Here is a 26,290-nt window from a genome sequence, read left to right on the forward strand (position 1 = left end):
TGTCAAACGTCTTCCGGCATGATACCGATCACCAGGTGTGAGTATACCCTTAAAGTGCATACACTACCGTTCAAAAGTTTGGGGTCACTTTGAAATGTCCTTATTTTTGAAAGAAAAGCACTGTTCTTTTCAATGAAGATCACTTTAAACTAATCAGAAATACACTCTATATGCAAGGCTGACACTTGCACGATTCCGTGGCACGCATTGGCACGACTCGAGTCGTGCCAGTGCGCAAACTAGTCGTAAACTGGCGTGAAGTGTGCGTAAACCCATCGTGACTGCGTGCCATGTCGGGACGAGAATTTTGAAACGTTCAAAATTTTGGTCACGACAAAATTTCGTGACCGGGTCGTGAACTATGCGCAAACTGTTCATGATCTCGTCGTGAACTCATCGGGACGATGCGGGAGGATGCGTGCCAGTGCGTGGAAGTGCGCGCCATGCCACGACTGTCACGAACTGCCACGAATAGTTCACGAACAGCTCACGTCGAGTTCACGAGTAGTTCACGACATGTTCACGAATTGGTGCGCGTCGCAGCGTGGCCGTGCCTTCCCACTGACATGATCACGCATTGATGGCACGAGCAGTTCACGACTAGTTTACGCACTTCACGAACAGTTTGCGCATGGCACGAGCAGTTCACGACGAGTTCACGAGCAGTTCTCTTGGAACAGGTCAGGTGTGATTCTGAGGTAATTTTTGTAGCCCCTTTGATCTTCCTTGTGGAGTTCAGTCAGTAGACTGTCATACTGTCCAAACTCGTGCCTTCTGGTCAACCATTCCCGGACCCACACTTTCCTTTGTGTCTTTCTTCGAGGTGGGGTTGCCTTTTCTTGCTCTTCTGCCTCTTCCAGCCTTTTCTGCTGCTCTTCAACAATGGCTAGAGCAGCTGCCAGGTATAGGCATCTTCTCTTCTCTGCAATGATTGTGTCTCTGGTATTCAGCATGTTGTCTCTTCCACAGCCAATTCAAACATGACCAGGGGTTGGGGAGGCCCCCTTTTTATATGGCGTGCCCAAGTCGGCACGCCACCGTCCGAATTGTGCAAACTCGTCGTGCCAATGCGGGAAGTGCGTAAACTATGCGCAAACTATGTGTGAACTCATCGTGCCAGTTCGTGAATGTGGACGGGCATGCATTCGTGAACTCGTTGTGAACTATGAGTGAACTAGTCGTGAACAGTGCGGGAGCCTCCCAGTTCGTGCCCCAAAATGGCACAACTTGCCACGACAAAATCGTGGCCAAAAGTCATGCAAGTGTCAGCCTTGCAATACATTGCTAATGTGGTAAATGACTATTCTAGCTGCAAATGTCTGGTTTTTGGTGGCAATATCTCCATAGGTGTATAGAGGCCCATTTCCAGCAACTCTCACTCCAGTGTTCTAATGGTACAATGTGTTTGCTCATTGCCTCAGAAGGCTAATGGATGATTAGAAAACCCTTGTACAATCATGTTAGCACAGCTGAAAACAGTTGAGCTCTTTAGAGAAGCTATAAAACTGACCTTCCTTTGAGCAGATTGAGTTTCTGGAGCATCACATTTGTGGGGTCGATTAAATGCTCAAAATGGCCAGAAAAATGTCTTGACTATATTTTCTATTCATTTTACAACTTATGGTGGTAAATAAAAGTGTGACTTTCCATGGAAAACACAAAATTGTCTGGGTGACCCCAAACTTTTGAACGGTAGTGTATTCTGGACCAATTTCGTTTTTTTTTTAATATATGAAAGTACATCCCTTTACACACTCATCCAGAAGGGTAATTTTGCACAAGGCCATCTGTCTACAGCAGAAAAAAATAAAATAACAAAACGCGTCTGGAAAAATCCCAAGGGAGTCTGGAGCCAGATTTGTGACGTCACCTGCGGAAGCGCCAGCAGGCTGCGAGAGCTTTGCACGGTTTCAGTGCACAGCCTGTGTAGACCAAGCGCTCCCATTTCTCTCTCATTGTCCGGTCTTTTGGGAAACGATGAGTACTAATCCCATCAAGATTGGTGTTGCTACACCCTCCTACGATACATCTGTTCACCATTTTAATAATTACGCGATAACGTTGAAGAAATTTGCAGAAAGCCACCAGGTCGTTTTCTCATAAACAAACCAGCGCTGACGTAGGATTCAGAAGGAGGCGTCCCGCCCGTGACGTCATCAAAATCAATGTTTGCCGGGAAATCTAAATGCAAAGTTTTTTCAGAGGCGGACCAATTCGCATCCAATGGCTTGATTTCAACTGAATTTTTCTGGTATTGCGCAAGGTAAAAAAATTGCAGAAAATGCAAAATGTGACGGATATTTGATCAAAGTTTAATATAAAATAGGCGAATTACATTGATCTTGCTCCTGAATTTACCCGTGATATGCGCTTTAAGGCCCGGTCCCACAATACTGACAACTATAACGATAACTATAAATAAATCGGTCCCGTGCAGTTTATGTGGTTGGTGCTCACACCAGACCGATAACGATACCTATAGCCCAGGCCTGGGTTTATCCGTATCGCTGAGATTGCTTCTGGAGCAATTTTTTTTCCAGGCCTGGAAAAATCTGATTGATAAAACATCTGACCAATCAGGTAACAGTTTACATGTGACATTGTCTAAGAATGTGATAATTTTCCCCGGGAATCTTTGTACATCCTTGTTGCATCATGAAGTCACGGAATACGGATTCACGGAAAATAAAAAAATATAATACAAAGCATGGATCATTTATTCACAGATATGTGATTTTCCGTGAAATATCAATAGTTAATTAATAAAGTAAACATATAAATGCAGGTAAGATATTTTAATTATGAATTTCGGCAGTCCAAACGTTTAATTGTTTTAGACTTCTTAATTTTTTATCCATCATGCATAATTGGTATGAAATCTCTAATATACTGAAACATCCATGACCAATCTGTAAATTATTCGAATCCGTGATGCATCCGGATTAAAATCCATAACCACTCCGTATTTTGTAGACTTTTTTATTATATTTTCATAATCTGTGACCCATATGTATTTTATCAACCACTGGAGTGTGTGCATGGGTTGTTTTGAAGTCCAAGCTGTACAGTATGACCCGGAATAATGTGCTACTCCTTGGAAAAAACTTCCGTGACTATTCCTAAGTTGCATGCATTTATTGCAAGTGATGACATAGTCGGGATGGTCTGACTGTTCCAGGCTGGAACTAAATTCAGGTACAGTATAGATATTGTCAGAGTTGTAGTTATAGGTATAGTTATAGCTATCAGTGTTGTGAGACCGGGCCCTTAGGCATTTCGTAGCTTTAAGCTCTCTGTGACGTTTTCTTTTTAAAGACTTCTGTAGAAGTCTCGAAACGTAAATCATCAGTGCTGTGAACACACTTGGTCATTTTACAGCTGATTCTGTCTATATTTATCAATGTTCACGTCCAAGTACAAAGAAATCAGCATTAATCTGTAAATCTGTAAATCTGCCGAGAAGTTTTAGCTCACTTTGGCTGACAAGCTCTTTACTATCAAATTGATGAATGAGCCCTCTTGGTTTTATTACTCTTATATCTGTTGTAACAGTGCAACGCCAACAGGTCTGTTCAGGCAACCGTCATCCATGTTCCATCAGGTGTTCAAAATCAGTCATAATTAGAGGAGACATTCTGTTCCGCTTGGCTGAAGATTTGTACAGTGTAAGTCTGGATGGATCTCTCACCATTCTGTTGATCCTCACAAAGTCCTCAGGCGTCTTGGCCCAGGCAGGAAGCTCTACATCACACACCGGGGTGCCGTCATCTCTGTCCCCCAAACCGTAGCCGTTACTGTTCACAAACATCTCCGGCAGGTAGTAGAACTCCGGGATTAACTCCTAACAACAGATTGAAACAGGCAAGAAAGAGGAACGTTAGAATAGTTTTGCTGTGGGTGCTGCTTATTAAGTCAGGGACGTGCTAGATCCTAGATCCAAATAATAATAATCATAATCTGTCATCTCATTATCTCTAGCCGCTTTATCCTGTTCTACAGGGTCGCAGGCAAGCTGGAGCCTATCCCAGCTGACTACGGGCGAAAGGCGGGGTACACCCTGGACAAGTCGCCAGGTCATCACAGGGCTGACACATAGACACAGACAACCATTCACACTCACATTCACACCTACGCTCAATTTAGAGTCACCAGTTAACCTAACCTGCATGTCTTTGGACTGTGGGGGAAACCGGAGCACCCGGAGGAAACCCACGCGGACACGGGGAGAACATGCAAACTCCGCACAGAAAGGCCCTCGCCGGCCATGGGGCTCGAACCCGGACCTTCTTGTTGTGAGGCGACAGCGCTAACCACTACACCACCACGCCGCCAATAATCATAATAATAATCATAATAATAATGGCCTCATGAGGGCATTAAAGGCAGAATTTGATTGGGAGAGCATTTACTTGATGCCTTCCTGCCTCCAAATGCAACCTTAAACTCCAAACACCCACTCGCCACTTTATTAGGAATACACCCATCTGCTGTTTGATGCAGGTTCTCGAATCAGCCGATCCCTCGACATCAGCACAATGCATCAAATCACGCAGATACAAATCAAGAGCTTCAGTTAATGTTCACAACGTTCAAACATCGGAATGGGAAAAATTGTGATCTCAAAGTGTGACTTCCTTTCACTGTGGCATGGGTGTTGGTTTGAGCCAGATGATTTGAGTTGGTTTGAGTATTTCAGAAACTGCTGATCTCCTGGGGTTTCACACACTAGAGTTTACACAGAAAAAAAAATGGTGCAAAAAACAAAAAAACATTGAGTGAGTGAGTGACAGTTCCGAGGTCAGAGGAAAATGGCCAGATTCGTGGTTCAAGCTGCCAGGAAGGACATAGTAACTCATATAATCACTCTTTACAACCATGGTGAGCAGAAAAGCATCTCAGCCTGCACCATTCTTTCTGTGTAAACCCGAGAGACTGTTGTGTGTGAAAACCCCAGGAGATCAGCAGTTTCCGAAATACTCAAACCAACTCAAATCATCTGGCTCAAACCAACACCCATACCAGAGTGAAAGAAAGTCACACTTTGAGACCTGATTGTAATTAAATGTTGAAATGGCTTTTGCCCATCATATTTGTCGAATATTTTTTTTGCTTGAATTCAGAAGTACATAATTATAGCGCTAGATCTAGAAATAATATTCATATCCTCCTGAGAACCAACCCATAGACTTGTGTCCTTTATAGTTGACATTTGTTTTACGTGCACACCCTCTGACTCTTTCAAGCTATTCACTTGAATCCTGGTGTGTTGTAAAGAGTACATCCTGGGCTTTCCAATGATATATCATGCGACTAGGAGGGTTGCTGGGAAATTCCTAGTAAGGAAATCACAACAAAAGAGAAATTGAGAGACACATTTGGTTCCCAGGATACAACAAAAGTTTCCTCAAAGTCTGGCCTTTGTTCTTTTTCCTTTTCTGCTGCCAAATTGTTTAATAGTCTTGATGACAGTATCAAGAAATCTTTTTTTTTCTGTGAGCTGATGGCTTTTACTCATAAATAAAGAAAAGAAAAGAAAGAAAGCACAACTTTATTCATCACACACTTGTGAAATTCCTCTCTGCATTGAACCCATCTGAAGCAGTGAACACACACATGAGCAATGAGCACACACACATACCCAGAGCAGTGGGCAGCCATGCTAACAGCGCCCGGGGAGCAGTTGGGAGTTAGGTGCCTCGCCGTCCCATATTAACCTAACCGCATGTCTTTGGACTGTGGGGGAAACCGGAGCACCCAAAGGAAACCCATGCAGACACGGGGAGAACATGCAAACTCCACACAGAAAGGCCCCCACTGGCCACTGGCTCAAACCCAGAACCTTCTTGCTGTGAGGCGACCGTGCTGACCACTTACACCAACACCCATGCCACAGTGAAAGAAAGTCACACTTTGAGACCTGATTGTATTTAAATGGCTTTTGCCCATCATATGGGCTACCTGCCTACACCACTGTGCTGTGCCTACTGGTCTAAAGTCAATTATCAGCCTGCGTATTTTGTACATATTTAAGTATTAGCACTAATCTCATCTCATCTCATTATCTGTAGCCACTTTATCCTTCTACAGGGTCGCAGGCAAGCTGGAGCCTATCCCAGCTGACTACGGGCGAAAGGCGGGGTACACCCTGGACAAGTCGCCAGGTCATCACAGGGCTGACACATAGACACAGACAACCATTCACACTCACATTCACACCTACGGTCAATTTAGAGTCACCAGTTAACCTAACCTGCATGTCTTTGGACTGTGGGGGAAACTGGAGCACCCGGAGGAAACCCACGCGGACACGGGGAGAACATGCAAACTCCGCACAGAAAGGCCCTCGTCGGCCATGGGGCTCGAACCCAGGACCTTCTTGCTGTGAGGCGACAGCGCTAACCACTACACCACCGTGCCGCCCCCCTAGCACTAATCTAACCTTCAATATTATTTCATCTGATAACGCTGCTATACAGCCGGTCAGGTTCAATGCCAGAACTGATAATCACATCATCAGTTTTTCTTTGGCTAATCAGACACAAGGTATGCCACCACTCTTACCAGAGCAGTTGGGGGTTAGGTGCCTTGCTCAAGGGCACTTAAGCCAATCCTGCTAGTCTAGGGAATCAAACCAGCAACCTTTTGGTCCCAAAGCTGTTTCTCTAACCATTAGGCCATGGCTTCCCCAAAACAATGCTATGCAGAACTGTTTAATGTACACTACCGTTCAAAAGTTTGGGGTCCCTTTGAAATGTCCTTATTTTTGAAAGAAAAGCACTGTTCTTTTCAATGAAGATCACTTTAAACTAATCAGAAATCCACGCTATACATTGCTAATGTGGGGTGGCACGGTGGTGTAGTGGTTAGCGCTGTCGCCTCACAGCAAGAAGGTCCGGGTTCGAGCCCCAGGGCCGGCGAGGGCCTTTCTGTGTGGAGTTTGCATGTTCTCTCCGTGTCCGCGTGGGTTTCCTCCGGGTGCTCCGGTTTCCCCCACAGTCCAAAGACATGCAGGTTAGGTTAACTGGTGACTCTAAATTGAGCGTAGGTGTGAATGTGAGTGTGAATGGTTGTCTGTGTCTATGTGTCAGCCCTGTGATGACCTGGCGACTTGTCCAGGGTGTACCCCGCCTTTCGCCCATAGTCAGCTGGGATAGGCTCCAGCTTGCCTGCGACCCTGTAGAAGGATAAAGCGGCTACAGATAATGAGATGGGATTCTGTGTATAATAAAGTTTAAAGTCAAGTAAAATAAAGTTTAAAACATAAAGCAGAAGATCATGTTGAGTTCCACTCCTGCAGCCAAACGCAGGAATCTTAGCATCAAGAACAAGTTCATATTAAAGTGGCTGGTGAGTGGATAAAACTCCTTACAAACCTTAAACTCCAAATACAAGTCCAAAAAAATGGGAGCAAAAATGTTGACAGCATTTCAAGTGGCTAGTGAAAGGCCTCCAGATGAGTTGATAAAGACTTTGCAGTGAGTTGTAAAACCCAGCACTTAAGGGAAAGGGAAAGAGTAACAAAATAAGCAGAAGAGATGAGGGGTACGCTGCAGTTATTTCCTGTCTAAGTGCTGGACTGATGTGTTATGTTTGGGGGGTCAGGAGGTGCTCTGGGTTTCTCGAGTACCACATGGGCTCAGACCGAGTTAAGCAGAGAAGGTGGAGCAGAACGTTACCCCGGCTCCCATGTGTGATTTCAATCAGGCAGTGACGGCAAACGAATGCACTCGCTCAAAGAATTTGACATTTCAAAGATATCTGGGAATAATTATTGAGATGTGTGTTTGTATTTCACACTAACTCCAAATGTCAATCAGCCAAACTATCCTGTATTTGGCATTTCTTTAAATTTGCACTGGAGCTACAAAGCTTAATCTTCACTATATGCACAATCTTCATAGACTTGAAGTCTTATTTTTTAATAAACAGGGCCAGGTTTTCCCAGAGGGCGGCACGGTGGTGTAGTGGTTAGTGCTGTCGCCTCACAGCAAGAAGGTCCTGGGTTCGAGCCCCGTGGCCGGCGAGGGCCTTTCTGTGCGGAGTTTGCATGTTCTCCCCGTGTCCGCGTGGGTTTCCTCCGGGTGCTCCGGTTTCCCCCACAGTCCAAAGACATGCAGGTTAGGTTAACTGGTGACTCTAAATTGAGCGTAGGTGTGAATGTGAGTGTGAATGGTTGTCTGTGTCTATGTGTCAGCCCTGTGATGACCTGGCGACTTGTCCAGGGTGTACCCCGCCTTTCGCCCGTAGTCAGCTGGGATAGGCTCCAGCTTGCCTGCGACCCTGTAGAACAGGATAAAGCGGCTAGAGATAATGAGATGAGATGAGATGAGATGAGGTTTTCCCAGATTATTGTCAAGTTTTAATCATATTGACTGCTAAAACTGTAAAGAGTCTTGCACTTTTTTTTTCCCAATCAAGACAAGATTTAAAAGACAAGCAATAGCTCATGCTTACAGTTTTCAGTTCAAATTTTAAAGGAGACCTGAAGTCATTTTTAAACTTGCTTTATTTCTTAATTAACATGTTATTCAATTATGTTTTCGGTTTTAGTAACCTTATATCGTGACTCGTACTGGCAACTAATTGCAATTAAATATTATACTTATCGGCCTATTCGGTTTTTAGCCGTGTTGAATTTAGTTCGTTTGGTCCACGGCAGGCGTCGCTTATCCGCGCGATCTTCACGAGACTTGTGCGAGACTTCGAAACGTGAAGTGTCAGCCAGACCACAACTAAGTGTAAAACACATACTCAGCATCTTGTGTCACATTTATTCCACCAAATGAATTGTTTTCCAAATGAAATATTACACAAAAACGAGTTTAAATGACGATTACTGCCTACTTTTTCAAACTTTCCTGATTGCTATGAAAACAAACAAAACTTCTGACTTGATTATGTCAGCATTCGAAAGAGGGCGCGCGCGTCTTTTGACAACATTGGCAGATGTCGGTTGCTTTGATTTCTGCTGTACGTTTTACTTCCGTCCTACGATGTCTCGCACAGGTCTCGACGAATCTCGTTTACGGCCATTGCTTCGACATATGGACTGATATATTACAGAGCATATTTCAAACACTCAATTTGCTATAGCAGCGACAAAATAGCGATCAAAAATGTGTTCCTATATTTAATAAAATGAGATAAACAGAATTTTGATCATAAAAAAATTGCCTTCAGTTCTCCTTTAAGAACCTGGGATTTTTTTTTTTAAGTACACTGTAAAACCCGATAAGGTCACTGAGCTCAAAAATGTTATTGAAACCGATTACATAAAAATTTTTGAGGTAAGTAACTTAAATTTCTTAAGGTAAGATTTCTTAAAAATTACAATTAAGTGTAACTATAGTGTAATTTTTAAGAAATCTTACCTTAAAAAATTTAAGTTACTTACCTCAAAAATTTTTATGTAATCGGTTTCAATAACATTTTTGAGCTCAGTGACCTTATCGGGTTTTACAGTCGATTTGTTAGCATACTTGATAAATATCTGTGATCAGACCTTTTGCTGAGTAATGCTTGGACTTCAAAACACAGAACCAGAATGTCAAAGACGTAGTCGCTCATCTGGCCTGCCATCAAAAAACCAACCATGATGACCAAAACATCAAACAGAACTCAAACGTGACAATGTGAGAGACGACCAACCTCTACAACAAATTGTTTACAACAGGAAAATCAGCAAAGGACTAAATGTTGTTCCCCGAGGGAAGATCGAGCCAAAACATCACTCGGAACTGAATTCGCATGATAAATGAGAGAGGAGATACAATTCTAGTCAGAAGAAAATGTGTTAAATTGACCTGATTATGAATTTGTTGGCAAAAAATAGACAGTACAATGACCATGTTTTGTGCAGAAGGTCTGGTTCTTTCAAATAAAACAATCAGGTCTGAGTTTCCCAAAAGCATTGTAGCACAAAGATCATCATTAAACGGTAGAGCGAGCAGCACAATGAACTCTCTCTCTCTCTCCTAGTTAAGATGTTCTGAGTGTTAAGAGGCTTTTGGGAAACCCACCCCAGAACTGAATCCATTGGGAATTGAGGGAAGAGACACGATTTAATTGAAAATAAACAAAGTTGAAAACAAATTGTTTACAACAAGAAAATCAACAAACAAATTACCAAGTTTCGCTCCCCGAGGGAAGATCGACCCACACTGTAAAAAAAAAAGTGACCATCTCAACTTAAATTTTCTAGGCAACATGATGCAAGAGAATTTTGTGTTGAGATGGTCAACAACAAAAGGTAAGTTGGTTGAACTCAAATTTAAACACGAAAATCCTTCTTAAGTCAACAAGGATTTCTGAGTTGAAATTTGAGTTCAACCAACGTACTATTTGTTGTTGACCATCTCAACTCAAAATTCTCTTGCATCATGTTGCCTAGAAAATTCTAGTTTACTCAACCTGTCTCAATTGCTGTTGACCTAACAAGGATTTCTGAGTTTAAATTTGAGTTCAGCCAACTTACCTTTTGGTGTTGACCATCTCAACACAAAATTCTCTTGCATCATGTTGCCTAGAAAATTTAAGTTGAGATGGTCACTTTTTTTTTTACAGTGATACAGCACGTGTATATATGCGTCATTGGTTCTACCAACAAGGATACCAACATGCAGCGTTGCAACAGGTTGCAGCTAGTTCTATCAACAAGGATATCTTTGATATTTGGATGTTAAAATTCTTGATAGTTCAACATGATATCACAATGAGAGAAAGTGTATTAGGCCGACCTGGTTTAGTTGGTTGTAAGTGAAAATTACATTTCTGAGTCAAATGATATGTAAAATCTATGTTCAATCAACACCCGCCCGTAAAATTTTTTACAGTGCAAACCATCGATCAGAACTGAATTCACATGATAAATGAGAGACGAGATATGATTCTAGTCTGAAGAAAATGTGTTAAGTCGACCTAATTACGAATTTGTTAGTAAAAAGTTGACAATACAACGACCAAGTGTTGTGCAGAAGTTCGAGTTCTTTCAGATAAAACAATCAGAACTGAAGTCCATTGAAAACTGAGGGAGGGAGGGAGGGAGGGAGGGAGGGAGGGAGGGAGGAGACACGATTTAACTGAAAATAAACAAAGTTATAAAAAAAGCTGTAAACAAATTGTTTACGACAAGAAAATCAACAAACAAACAAGCTTTGTTCCCTGAGGGAAGATCAACCCAAAACATTGATCAAAACTGAAATTGGGTGAGAACTGTGAGATACGATACAATTCTAAAGCCTAGGTCACAACCGGACGTACGATTTTTTGGCCGTGCGATTTTTGGCATTTCCCAAATCGCTGCGGTTTTTTTGTTCATGGAGAAAGATGCTCGTTGGCCGTAAGTTTGTCTTTCAACCTGAAAAAAACGTAAGCGCCCGTAGAGTTTGTTTGACATGACAAAGAACCTCTGCGGCCGGTCTGCGGCCAGTCTACGGCTCAAAAATCAGCACGTCACACGCGTGCCCTCCGTGCGTTTCACGCGTGCCCTCCGTGCATTTCTTGCGTTTTTTGTACGTAGACTGGCCATAGGAGCACGTACGGCCGGTTGTGACCGAGGCTTAATGAGAAGTCCCAAGACTCGTTAAGGTGACCTACAGTAATTAGCAGCAGTGATGGGAATAACGGCGTTAGAAATAAACGGCGTTACTAACGGCGTTACTTTTCCTTAGTAACGAGTAATCTAACTCATTACTTTTTACATCGTTATAACGCCGTTCCCGTTACTTACAATAAAATACTATGCGTTACTTTATTAAAGCTGTTTTCATCTGGCACGCTGCTCGTTCAGCCTTTCTTTACTCTGCTTTAATGTGGGGCGGGGAGATGCGAGACAACGGCATAGTCAGCCAATCAGAGTAGATTTAGACAGCATACGTAGGTAGGCTCCGCCTACTGCACTACTGCGCACACTTTCAATCAGAAGACACAGCGATGGCGAGCGGTCAGCCCAGCACTGCGCTTTCACACTGGAAATACAGCATTACTTTTCATTACTTGAAATAAAAGGCAAAAATGTCTACATGCAATGCACATTATGTCAAGGAACAAAGCGTTTGTCCTCGTCAGTGGCCAGTAATTAGTAACATAACAATTTTAATAACTACAAAAATATATTACATTTGATAGATGTCTTATCTCACATTGTCCCACAAAAATATTAATATATTAATGTAGATAACATTACTAATTGGTTCTGTTAAGTGTCCATTTCAGTCATTAAACACATTTAACATTCACTTTTATTATGATTACACTAATTGAATTTTTTTTTGGGGGGGACACAAAATGTAATGGAATAATTACTTTCCCTGGTAATTAGTTACTTTTAGGACAAAGTAACTCCGTTACTAACTCAGTTACTTTTTGGGAAAATTAACTAGTAACTATAACTAATTACTTTTTGAAAGTAGCGTGCCCAACACTGATTAGCAGTTCGTTCATTCGCAAAAATTTGACAAAACAATGTTCAAGTTTTGTACAGAAGGTCGAGTTCTTTCAAACAAAACAATCAGGACTGAAATCCATTGAGAACTGACGGAGGAGATACGATTTAACTGAAAATAAACAAAGTTGCAAACAAATTGTTTGCAACAAGAAAATCAACAAACAAACGACCCTCAAGGGAAGATCGAACCAAAACATCAGTCAGAACTGGAATCAGATGAGGAATGAGAGAGGAGATACAATTCTCGTGAGAGACCTGGAAAATTCATTGATTTGGCCGAAAGAGTAACTCGTAAGCCAAAAAAAAAGACAAAACGACAACCAAGTTTTGTGCGGAGTGATGGGTTCTTTCAGACAAAACAATCGGAACGGAAACTAGTGGAGAACTGACAGAGGTGATACAATTGAACTGAATTGTGGACGACGGACAGATGACAGACGCCACGCCATGGCAACAGCTCATCGGCTTTATGGACAGACGAGGTAATAAGACTTTACGGGATGACTTTACAAGGAGAAACAGAACAACGAGCCAAACTAACCAAGGTGAGACATGGAATAGGTGAACACATTAGGATAATTAACCAACGTCCTGACAAAGGCAGGGACTCAAACTAAAACAAAAGTACATGGAGTAAACTCAAAATATGGCTACATAAGATTCTTTAGTTCGACTCAACACACTTGGAGACATTCCACAAGCTGAGATGGAGAGTTTGTGACAGGTAATTTATTTTAATTTCAAAAAAAGAAATCACAGGTGAGATGTTTCCGATGCTTGTTCACGACAGTAGCACCAGCACCACAGCTCCAGCGCAAAGTAAAAGAAGCAAGGCTTGGCTTACGGATTCTTGTAAATGTCTGGTGTGAAAGACTGCATGTTGCTTCATTCAGTTCATCAGAAACTAAAGGCTCAGGTACCTCACCAGAGTCGTTCCTCATGACTCAGGACAAATGATGAGCTTCCACAGATTTGAAACATCTTTAATTTTAGAACACAAGCTCATGAATACAGTGATCATAAAGCAGAAATAGTTTATGGGTTTAAAGCACGGTTTAATTCTGAAAGGTTGTTTATACTGTAATAACCTCAGCTTATAACACAGGCATAAGAGATTAATTACACAATGAATAAGAGTCCTCATAGGGAATATTATTGTGGGGTAAACTGAGTATTTTTCACACATTTTCAATTCAAATGTCAAGATTCAGCCATTTCATTGTGGACTAGATATTTATTTAGTCAATGTAATTAATTACCTGAAAATAATTGTTTTAATACGAAAAAAGTCATGACAAATAAATAAATAAATAAATAAATAAATAAATAAGCCTCAAACAAAGTACTAAAATAAAATAAAATGGAGTTATATTTTCACAATATGCATGAAGGTTCCCAATTATTTAAATAATACTGCCTGGTGGGGCGGCACGGTGGTGAAATGGTTAGCACTGCTGCCTCACAGCAAGAAGGTCCGGGTTTGAGCCCCGTGGCCGGCGAGGGCCTTTCTGTGCAGAGTTTGCATGTTCTCTCCGTGTCCGCGTGGGTTTCCTCCGGGTGCTCCGGTTTCCCCCACAGTCCAAAGACATGCAGGTTAGGTTAACTGGTGACTCTAATGCCGCTTTTCCACTACCAACGCGGCTGAGTTGGGCTGAGCCGTGCTGTGCTGAGTCGAGCTGAGTGGGGCTGTTGGAGTTGCATTTCGACTACAACCGCGCTGAACCGTGCTGGCTGGAAGTGGGTGGACACATTGGGTGGAGTTAGCGAAAGTGGGTGGACGTCACGTGATGTCGTTAGGCGGTGCAAACAGTGACATCAGTGACCTTTTAAGCGGTAGTCTCACAACCCGGATAGTAAACAATAAACATGGAGGACATGGAGTCGTTAGTGTTGCTGGTCTTGGTGCTGTGGCTTGTTGTCACCGACAACGCGGACAGATACTGGCAAGAGCGTATAGATGAGGCGAGGCGCATAAGGCTTCAGAAATTCTCGTAATTCGTAATTATTCTTCTTCCGGGTTTACGGTGTTTACAGATCCCAGCGTGCTTGCCGGGCATGTGTGGGCATGTGAGGACACACCTCCTCACCAATCAGTGCACAGGGGAGTGTCTCCTCACGCCCCTAGCCCCACTCGGCTCGCTTCAGCCCTACTCCAAAACCGTGCGAGTTTTGGGTGCTGAGCAGGGCTGAAGCGAGCCGAGTCGTGCTGCTCTGAGGTAGTCGAAACGCGAGCCGTGTCGGGCTGAAGTGAGCTGAAAAAGGGTAGTGGAAAAGGGCCATAAATTGGCCGTAGGTGTGAATGTGAGTGTGAATGGTTGTCTGTGTCTCTGTGTCAGCCCTGTGATGACCTGGCGACTTGTCCAGGGTGTACCCCGCCTTTCGCCCGTAGTCAGCTGGGATAGGCTCCAGCTTGCCTGCGACCCTGTAGAACAGGATAAAGCGGCTAGAGATAATGGATGGATGGATGAATATTGGCTGGCATTGAGTGGTATATCAGATATATTCCATTCAGCTAACATGATATTGAACAAGTCAAGAAGAAGTTCAGTATCATGGTAGCTAAATGGAATATATCTGATATACCACGAAAAAAGCCATTATTATTATTATTATTATTATTATTATTATTATATACACATCCCTAACAGGTGTTCAACGCGTTTTTGTCTTTCAAAATTCTCTCAAAATCTTCCGTATTTAACAAAGTAAACTTGGCGGCCATGTTTGTTTACAAACTGTCACAGTCGCTCGCTAGCGCGGAAGTTTTACATCTCCGACGTGTGACATCATGTTGTCTTGACAACCATACAATATCGTAAAGCATATTCAACGCTCGTTCTCCATTGGGTAGAGTGACGTAATACATGTAGGATCAGCGATATGCGAACAATATTGCATGCTATCAAACCAAATGAATGAAACCCGCTCGAAGGGAACAGAACACGTTTTTATTCCATCGAAAAAGTGTCCTGTATGTATAATAATTCCCAATAGTGCACGGGTGTTTTGAATCAGATTTAAAGCATGAAGAAATGGCTAACCCATCATCATATAATATCACTGATAATATTGCTTATTACTTCTTCATCAGTAGTCTATAAATGGATTGTAACCAGGTTTTAATGATGAAAAAGTTGTAAAATTCCGTCTATTACTGGCTTTCCAATGAGGTGATGTTGTTATAAAGCCGTAACAGAATTCTCAGAAATCTCAGCACACTTTCAGCACACTAGACACCTTCAGCCAATAAAACTTCAACTTCATTTAACCCACGAGGATCCACAGAGACTGCCACATTCCAAACCTCAGTTATGTCCCTCCACAAATTACCCATAAACCCCTGTGAGAGCATGTGGAGCATGTGCACACGAGGAATTTGCCCTCTTCCATTTTAATGTCATTCTGGAGCACTTGCTTATGAAGAGCATTTAAGATCTTCTCCAAACAAGTGAATGTGTCAAGGCAAAGCTTAAAAACGTTTTAAATGTACACACGGTGCAATTTTTAGTACTGTACCATGTGTGTGTGTGTGTGTGTTAATATAGATTGACCATATTGACAAAAGAAAAACTACAAGCTAACTACCTAAATATTGTCCTTCACTGAATACTAATGGTCACCATATGCTGTGCAAAGCCCAGTGCATCCACAGTGACACAAATCACGGGTTTAGAAAGGCAATGCTGTGGCAGTTTCAGAGTCTTTAAACTTCACCCAAAGGACCCCAAGCCAAAGTTGGATGGAGAAGTCAATCTGTCACCCTGCTGGACATTCTGTGGTGAGAGCTGGCTGATCGCAGCTGAGCTCCGAGCCGTTCTGAGTTCTCTGGCCTCCTTCATCGGGCGGCCATTAAACCTGCTACAGCCACATAATGGGCTGACGAGTCAATCACACGCCGCTGTTACCTCTCCACAGCACTAACGTCCAAATGCCGCCCACATCTGCAACTGTCACACACTCCACACCTTCAGGCAGACCTATTTTTTTCAGAAATTATTGAGAAATTGCTGGAGTTTTTTTTTTTTTTTCCCCCAGGATAACACGTTCCCATTCTCTTCTGCTTGCCAAGTTAATGGCAGATGGATGCGATTTTGGATTTATTTTTTAGATGAGGTCATTTTTGGATCACGCTATTGGGAATATAGCGCTAGAATTGAAGAGGAACCACTTTCTAGCACCCTCATTCCCCTCTTTATATTTCCATTTATTCTTTTCTCTTTCTCTGTGTAATGGCAGATGAAAAAAGGGCGCTCTAAATTTAGCTGCTCACTCTTTGGTGAAAAGAGTGTGTAGGGTTTAAAGACAGGGTGAGCATGTATGTGTACTGGGTCATTTGCTCTTTTAGGGAGGTCGCCCCTGTGAAGCCAGCTTTCTCTGACAGCTTGTACTCATTACTGGAGAAATGGGGTAATGGAGGGAGTCGGGGGCAGACTCAGAGGACAAGGGACTCAGAAACAAGCTTCCCTTTAATCAGGCTGGATGACTACATTCTCAGAAAAAAAAAAATGTTTGTCTGGGTTTCTTCAGATTGTTGTGGGTCCTTAGTTTTCTAACATGGAACCATTGCTGATTGAGAAACAACTCAATTGTCTGTTTTTTTATCATTGGACTTTAAAGGTTTCTCCCAAAATGACAACAAAAAAATCCTTAAGGGTTCAATATTTCACTTTTTACATGACATTACTGGTACATTGGTGCTTGAAAGTTTGTGAATCTTTGAGAATTTTCTATATTCCTGCATAAATATGACCTAAAACATCATCAGATTTTCACACAAGTCCTAAAAGTAGATAAAGAGAACCCAGTTAAACAAATGAGACAAAAATATTATAATTGGGGGGTGGCACGGTGGTGTAGTGGTTAGCGCTGTCGCCTCACAACAAGAAGGTCCGGATTCGAGCCCCGGGGCCGGCGAGGGCCTTTCTGTGCGGAGTTTGCATGTTCTCCCCGTGTCCGCGTGGGTTTCCTCCGGGTGCTCCGGTTTCCCCCACAGTCCAAAGACATGCAGGTTAGGTTAACTGGTGACTCTAAATTGACCGTAGGTGTGAATGTGAGTGTGAATGGTTGTCTGTGTCTATGTGTCAGCCCTGTGATGACCTGGCGACTTGTCCAGGGTGTACCCCGCCTTTCGCCCGTAGTCAGCTGGGATAGGCTCCAGCTTGCCTGCGACCCTGTAGAACAGGATAAAGCGGCTACAGATAATGAGATGAGATATTATAATTGGTCATTTATTTATTTATTGAGGAAAATGATCCAATATTACATATCTGTGAGTGGCAAAAGTATGTGAACCTCTAGGATTAGCAGTTAATTTGAAGGTGAAATTAGAGTCAGGTGTTTTCAATCAGTGGAATGACAATCAGGTGTGAGTGGGCACCCTGTTTTATTTAAAGAACAGGGATCTATCAAAGTCTGATCTTCACAACACATGTTTGTGGAAGTGCATCATGGCAAGAACAAAGGAGATTTCTGAGGACCTCAGAAAAAGCGTTGTTGATGCTCATCAGGCTGGAAAAGGTTACAAAACCATCTCTAAAGAGTTTGGACTCCGCCAATCCACAGTCAGACAGATTGTGTACAAATGGAGGAAATTCAAGACCATTGTTACCCTCCCCAGGAGTGGTCGACCAACAAAGATCACTCCAAGAACAAAGCGTGTAATAGTCGGTGAGGTCACAAAAGACCCCAGGGTAACTGCTAAGCAACTGAAGGTCTCTCTCACACTCACTAATGTTAATATTCATGAGTCCACCATCAGGAGAACACTGAACAACAATGGTGTGCACGGCAGGGTTGCAAGAAGAAAGCCACTGCTCTCCAAAAAGAACATTGCTGCTTGTCTGCAGATCATGTGGACAAGTCAGAAGGCTATTGGAAAAATGTTTTGTGGATGGATGAGACCAAAATAGAACTTTTTGGTTTAAATGAGAAGCTTTATGTTTGGAGAAAGGAAAACACTGCATTCCAGCATAAGAACCTTATCCCTTCTGTGAAACATGGTGGTGGCAGTATCATGGTTTGGGCCTGTTTTGCTGCATCTGGACCAGGACAGCTTGCCATCATTGATGGAGCAATGAATTCTGAATTATACCAGCAAATTCTAAAGGAAAATGTCAGGACATCTGTCCATGAACTGAATCTCAAGAGAAGGTGGGTCATGCAGCAAGACAACGACCCTAAGTGCACAAGTCGTTCTACCAAAGAATGGTTAAAGAAGAATAAAGTTAATGTTTTGGAATGGCCAAGTCAAAGTCCTGACCTTAATCCAATCGAAATGTTGTGGAAGGACCTGAAGCGAGCAGTTCATGTAAGGAAACCCACCAACATCCCAGAGTTGAAGCTGTTCTGTATGGAGGAATGGGCTAAAATTCCTCCAAGCCGGTGTGCAGGACTGATCAACAGTTACCGCAAACATTTAGCTCCAGTTATTGCTGCACGGGGGGGGTCACACCATATACTGAAATAGAGTTCACATACTTTTGCCACTCACAGATATGTAATCTTAGATCATTTTCCTCAATAAATAAATGACCAAGTATAATTTTGTCTCATTTGTTTAACTGGGTTCTCGTTATCTACTTTTAGGACTTGTGTGAAAATCTGGTGATGTTTTAGCTCATATTTATGCAGAAATATAGAAAATTTGAAAGGGTTCACAAACTTTCAAGCACCACTGTCTTTAGGAGACAATCTAATCCAGAGCAGCGTGGGATTAGGTGCCATGCTGAAAGGGTACTTCAGCCATTCCTGCTGGTCCAGGGAATCGAACCAGCAACCTTTTGGTCCCAAATCTGCTAACCATGGCCATGGCTTCCCCAAGCTTTCTTTTATAAGACTGTCCCGAACACTAATCTTCCGAAGGACAACAGGTATATGCATGTGTATATGTGTTTAAGTATACATGTTCTTCAAGGGTTCTCTGGAGCATTGACAGTTCTAGCTTCCTAAACAAGTTGAAGCCCTCTGAGTGAGAACCCCAATTTGTTGGAAAGTTCGACATCAAACTTTCTATTATGAGATTCCTCAAAGGACCAAACTGAGAAACACTTGTCAATTGTAGCCATGGCCTAATGGTTAGAGAAGCAGCTTTGGGACCAAAAAGGTCACCAGTTTGATTACCTAGACCAGCAGGAACGGCTGAAGTGCCCTTGAGCAAGGCACCTAACCCCCAACTGCTCCCTAGGCTGTTCTGGGTATGTTGTACATTAGTCTGGTTAACACCAGACCATATCACAAGTGAAATATGGTCTGGAATCCGCCTATTGAATTTCTCGTAGGGGAGGTGTGGTTTACGATTGTCAACGGCCGTTTACTGGACGTTGCGAATGTCTATCATTTGGCGTATACGTAGCCCATGGCCAATCATGGCAGTTGTACCCGGTGACATAGTTAGAGCGACGAAGAGGCGAAGAGGTTTTTTAAAACAAACTTTCGCTCTACGGGCGAAAGGCGGGGTACACCCTGGACAAGTCGCCAGGTCATCACAGGGCTGACACATAGACACAGACAACCATTCACACTCACATTCACACCTACGGTCAATTTAGAGTCACCAGTTAACCTAACCTGCATGTCTTTGGACTGTGGGGGAAACCGGAGCACCCGGAGGAAACCCACGCGGACACGGGGAGAACATGCAAACTCCACACAGAAAGGCCCTCGCCGGCCCCGGAGCTCGAACCCAGGACCTTCTTGCTGTGAGGCGACAGCGCTAACCACTACACCACCATGCCGCCCAGCAGCACACCTGATTTGGCTTATTCAATCAACTGACACACCCACCCTTTAATCAAGGGTGGGTGTGGCTGCAAGTATTTGACTGTGTGAAGACAGTTCAGTTGATTGAATGAGCCAAGTCAGGTGTGCTGCTGCATGGCTGGAATGAAAACCTGCAGCCACACGGCCCTTTATGGATCAGTTTGGACACCCCTGCTCTAAACTATTCAGAACAGTGTCTAAAGCTTGATCGAAAGTTTGGTTCGTATCGCTCGCCGCCATGTTAAATGTGATCCGTAAACAGTCCCAAATAAACTACAAGCTTCCGTTTGTCGAGTAGTACGCGTCACCGTCTTTCCACCCCTCCCCACTCTCTGATTGGCTCCCTAACTCAGGCGAGCCTTTAGACCATAGTTTCCATGCTGTCTTTTCAGATCGGAACGATTGTGCAAAGCAGCATGGGATTTCCCAGGCTAGTTGTACATTGCTCTGGATAAGAGTATCCGCTAAATGCCTGTAATGTAATTGGACCTGATGATACGTTATATGAAATCGAACAAATGTAACTAAACTGTTCTGAATTTGCAAGTGTTGGGTCAGTTGTATTTTACACTTATCAGAAAGGGAGCTACATGGAGCTGATTGAGAAAACATTTCAGAAGAACCATTTAGGAAGCTAAAAACGTGTTCAGAGAGGCTTTAGAAAATGCTTTTTTTATTCTAAATGAGAGGCATGCTAAAAAAGTTCTTTAGTTTGTCTACTTGAAGGATCCTTGAAAGATTCTTGGAAAAATAACCTTGGAAAAGTGTCTTTCCTTTTGTTCCAATTATAAAAAATAAATATCCAAGGAAGCCTTTTATCTAAGAGTGAAATATAATCAACAGTTCTTCCATGAAATCAAGTCATATATGAGCTGAAAGGCTATAAGTCATGTATGATGAGATTGATTGGAATAACTGTTTTATTCTATCCACATTCACTGGATTTTGAGAAACAGAGCATTCTTTTTTTTTTTTTTGCAAATTCAATAAATAAAAACTGAATACAAAGCGTCCATCAAAATAATTTCCACTTACTATGTTAACAAACTGCCAAAATGACAGTAGCAATTTGTGAAAAATGTGATGATAATCATAATTCTTGAAAAATAAAAAAGATACGTTCTTACCATCAAATACTTGTATTCCATATTTTGTTGCATAGTTGTATTTTTGGGGTTTTCTTCTTCTTCTTCTTCTTCTTCTTCTTCTTCTTCAGGGTTGTTTTGGCGGTTGGCAAACCAACTTAAAGGTGCATTACCACCACCGACTGGGCTGGAGCATGGAACAGGAGATATTGGTGGTGGGGTGGGGGCATATTCTTTTAGCGATTTCTGTTTCTTTTAAATACTTGATAACAATTTTTGGGATTTTGTTTTCAAGTAGAGTTTTTATTTCTTCCTTGGTTGGTTCAGCAACATGCTCTGCCATTTTGTTTTTCTCTACTTACAGTATATGAGCTGATATCCTAGTAGTAGAGTAGCCAATCAGAGCACGCGATTGCTCATATCCAGTAAATGTCGATAGAATAATAGTCGATGTGCCATTCTCCAAAAGATGAAATGTTTGACCCCATTATTGACCAATTGCCCATGTCTCTGGAAGTACCCTTAAAGATTCTACCTAGGACCCGAGAGCTGAGGTGTTTTCTTATCAGAAACGAATCTAAGTAGAAAAAGTTTCATATGACTCCAAGATGAACACCTGTCCAGGGTGAACCCGGCCTCTAGCCTGATGTTAACTGGGATTGGCTCCAGCTTTCCGTGTGATCCTGAAGGATAAATGGTATAGATAATGGATGGATGGATGGATGAATCCAAGATGAACCCTTTTAGGAAGCTCATATTTTACTGAAATAATATTTTTTTAGAATACAGTATCCTAAAGAGTTGTTTGGTTTGTCTCTTTGGAGGAAACCTTAAACGTTTGATGTAGTATCCCAGGAGAGTGGGTTTCCTTTCCAGAAAAGTAGCATCTATCTGAAAATCTAGAACAGTTATGAATCCTTGAGTACTGTATAAAATATTAGGTGATGTGCATTTTAGTGCTATTCTCCAAAAGATAAAGCAACACACTATCCATTGGTAAAAGAAAGAAAGAAAGATCCCCTTTACCCTCATTCAGTCTCCAGCATTATTACCAATTACATCGCTCTGGGGTACTGTTAAAGACTCTTTGTGGAATGCAAGAGTGTTTCCCTATAAGAAACGCATCCAAGTATAGCAGTAGAACGCATCCAAAAGTAACCCTTGTCGGAAGCTTAAAACGTAGCCAAAGATCCTTTGGAAAACCCTTGAAGGATCTTCTTCTTCTAGCTGCTCCCATTAGGCACTTAGTAGATGCTTTTATCCAGAGCAGCCTGGGGAGCAGTTGGGAGTTAGGTGCCTTGCTCAAGGGCACTTCAGCCATTCCTGTTGGTCCAGGGAATTGAACCAGCAACCTTTTGATCCCAAAGTTGCTTATCTAACCATTAGGCCATGGCTTCTCACAGTGGATCTGTTCCACGTATTTGATTTGAGATAGGTTTTTACACTAGATGGCCTTCCTGACGCAACCCTCCGTAATCTATCTGGATTTGGGACCAGCACTAAGTATGCACTGGCTTGTGCAGCCCCAGTGGCTGGGTATTTTACCTAATCTGGATGTCTTTGGACTGTGGGGGAAACCCACACAGACATGGGGAGAACATGCAAACTCCACACAGAAAGGCTCCCACCGGCTGTGAGGTTCAAATCTGGAACCTTCTTGCTGTAAGGTGCTAACCACTACACCACCCTATGGTATCCTAAAGAGTTATTTGCTTTGTACCACTGCAGGAACTCCAGAAAAGTAAAGAGGAGGAATGTTGTAAGTAGTATCCAAGAACAATGGCTTTCCTTTTCTACTCCCATTCCAAACTAGCCACTGAGGAAAAGCATAGAAAACTTGTTTCTCTTCATTTTCTTGCTTGAACAAGAGCATGGTATGGAACAATCTCTATTTGTGGTCAGTTCTGCTGTCTAAAATCCTTCGTTGATGTTCCAGCAGTATCCTGTTTGAGCGTGTGTTTCGCCTGTACTCTGCATTGTAGCTTGCTGTTCCTGTATCTCATGAGGCTATAAACCATGGCTTTACATTAAAAGACTACATTTTAAATAGCTTTTGTCATTAATGCTTTATTAATTGCCTGGGGTGAAGCGAATGTGACGCAGGGTGTGCTGGAGAAGTCTGACACTTTTAGGTCAGCACGAGTGTGTTCCTCTACACGCTGTAGAGCAAAGAATCAGGATGAACAGGTCCAGGTTCTCCCTGCTGTTAAAAGATTGGTTCAGCTCAACAAGGTTTGCAGCTTTTTTTTTTTTTTTCTTTAGCAGGCCTTGGGCATGGAGGGAAACGAGGCTCATGTTATTAAACAGTGTGAATTACATATTGGAACATGTTTAGGAGTGAGTGCTGCAGACAGCGTTAATAATTTAGACACTGAGTAAGCAGTGGAAGGCATGTCACGGCAGATTATGGTGCATTTATGAGATATTTAAATACAAAATGAGAACATTTAGGCGTAGATCAAGTAAAAAGAACGTATGCAATGTTCACACTCAGCTGAAGAGCGAAGACATGTTTAGTGTCGTAATATTAACCGGCAGAGCAAGACAAACCAACAAACAAACAAACAAAAAAATAATGTACTTCTTCGTCGTCCTTGTCCAGCACTATTACCAGGTCAGCATCCATGTGGACCCTACTGATTCACGTCATATTAATTAGAGCATTTATTTATACGCCGGATTCCCTTCCTGCCGCAACCGTCCCATTTCTGGGTTGGCGAAACAATCATTCACACCTATGGGCAATGTAGAGTAGCCAGTTAACCTAACCTGCATGTCTTTGGACTGTCGGGGAAACCAGAGCACCCGGAGGAAACCCACAAAAACACGGGGAGAACATGCAAACTCTACACAGAAAGGCCCCCGTTGGCCACTGGGCTCAAACCCTGAACCTTCTTGCTTTGTGCGAACCACAACACCACCATGCCACCCAAAAAAATAATCTCCTACCTATCAGTAACTCTCATCTCATCTCATTATCTCTAGCCACTTTATCCTTCTACAGGGTCGCAGGCAAGCTGGAGCCTATCCCAGCTGACTATGGGCGAAAGGCGGGGTACACCCTGGACAAGTCGCCAGGTCATCACAGGGCTGACACATAGACACAGACAACCATTCACACTCACATTCACACCTACGGTCAATTTAGAGTCACCAGTTAACCTAACCTGCATGTCTTTGGACTGTGGGGGAAACCGGAGCACCCGGAGGAAACCCACGCGGACAACATGCAAACTCCGCACAGAAAGGCCCTCGCCAGCCACGGGGCTCGAACCCGGACCTTCTTGCTGTGAGGCGACAGCGCTAACCACTACACCACCGTGCCGCCCCATCAGTAACTCTGTTATTATTAATAAGAAACCATTATTGTTGAGCCTTTTAGCATCAGGTCTCATCATATCATCGGCATACATCTATTCCATGCACACTAAGGAACACACTCGCTGAATGACAGAATGGCAACACCATTCATGGTTGCTTTTATTTTGTCCAAAACTGTTCAGAGTCTTTTCTGATTAGCAAGCTGTTCCTGTTCTCCAGCTCTTTAATTCAAACCAGACAAAACGTACGCTTCAGTCATTTGTGCCTTTGTGTAATATGTGCTTTAATTGGACAACATTTGCAAAAGTTATTTACTTCTTGCTTCTCCTCAAGCATTTTGTGAAATCAGTGATCTCGTCCGTAATCTATGTTGTTTGTATCTCAAATGCTTGTTTTTTTCTTTCTTTTTTTTTTAAATAAATGCAGACGATGTGTTATAGATGTAGGGATAAGAGAACAGGAAGAGGAAAGCAAACAAGCATAATCCATAATTGTAACACTGAAAAAATGAGCTGAAGCTGGGATACACAAATCCCAGAAGAGTATAAATACACAGATTCATTGAGAATGAAATGCAAAACAGATGAACAGAATCAGGAATGACAGAAAAGAAAAAATGAAAGCATGAACAAACAACAACAAAAAGAGAAAAGTACATGCAGCACTCAGATGCAGGTTGGGGCTCATGTTATGACTTATAGAGGTTCCAATAGTTATGAATAACAACAGTGTCTTGCAAAAGTATTCATCCCCCTTGATCTTTGTTCTGTTTTGTCGCATTACAAGCTGGAATTAAAATGGAGTTTTACGGAGTTAGCACCATTTCAATTACACAACATGCCTACCACTTTAAAGGTGCAGTTTTTTTTCTTTAATTGTGACACAAGAAAAAAAAAAAGAAATCTGAAGTGTGCATACCGTAGGTATTCACCCTCTTTCGTATGAATCCCCTAAATAAGACCTGGTCCAACCAATTCACTTCATCAGTCCCATAATTAGTTGATTAAGATCCAACTGTGTGCAATCAAAGTGTCACATGATCTGTCACATGATGTCTGTATAAATCAACCTGTTCTGGAAGGACCCTGACTCTGCAACACTACTAAGCAAGCAACATGAAAACCAAGGAGCCTCCAAACAGGTTAGAGACAAAGTTGTGGAGAAGTATAGATCAGGGTTGGGTTATAAAAAATATGGCACCACTACAAACCTGACAAGAGAAGGCCCCGCCCACCAAAAACTCACAGACCGGGCAAGGAGGGCATTAATCAGAGATGCAACAAAGACACCAAAGATAACACTGAAGGAGCTGCAAAGATCCACAGCAGAGATGGGAGTATCTGTCCATAGGACCACTTTAAGCTGTACACTCCACAGAGTACTTTATGGAAGAGTGGCCAGAAAAAAGCCATTGCTTAAGAAAACACGTTTGGAGTTTGCCCAACAGCATGTGGCAGACTCCCCAAACACATGGGAGAAGATTCTCTGGTCAAATGAGGTTAAAATTGATCTTTTTGGCCATCATGGGAAATGCCATGTGTGGCACAAACCCAACACCCTGAGAACACCATCCCTACAGTAAAGCATGGCGGTGGCAGCATCATGCTGTGGGGATATTTTTCATCTGCAGGGACAGGAAAGCCGGTCAGGACCGAAGGAAAGATGGATGGCACTAAATACA

The 26,290-nt window shown here is 42.6% G+C and overlaps 1 protein-coding gene across 1 annotated transcript in view; it reads right to left on the minus strand.

Moving 5' to 3' along the window:
* The window catches only part of nbeab (neurobeachin b), a 793,085-nt gene that overhangs the window by 103,633 nt on the left and 663,162 nt on the right, over positions 1-26,290 (minus strand). The window contains exon 46 of the mRNA XM_060943557.1: positions 3,689-3,841. Coding sequence (XP_060799540.1) covers positions 3,689-3,841 — 153 coding nt within the window. The remainder of the gene's footprint in view (positions 1-3,688; positions 3,842-26,290) is intronic.

This window comes from Neoarius graeffei, chromosome 17 (genome assembly GCF_027579695.1).
Source record: "Neoarius graeffei isolate fNeoGra1 chromosome 17, fNeoGra1.pri, whole genome shotgun sequence".
Lineage (NCBI taxonomy): Eukaryota > Metazoa > Chordata > Actinopteri > Siluriformes > Ariidae > Neoarius > Neoarius graeffei.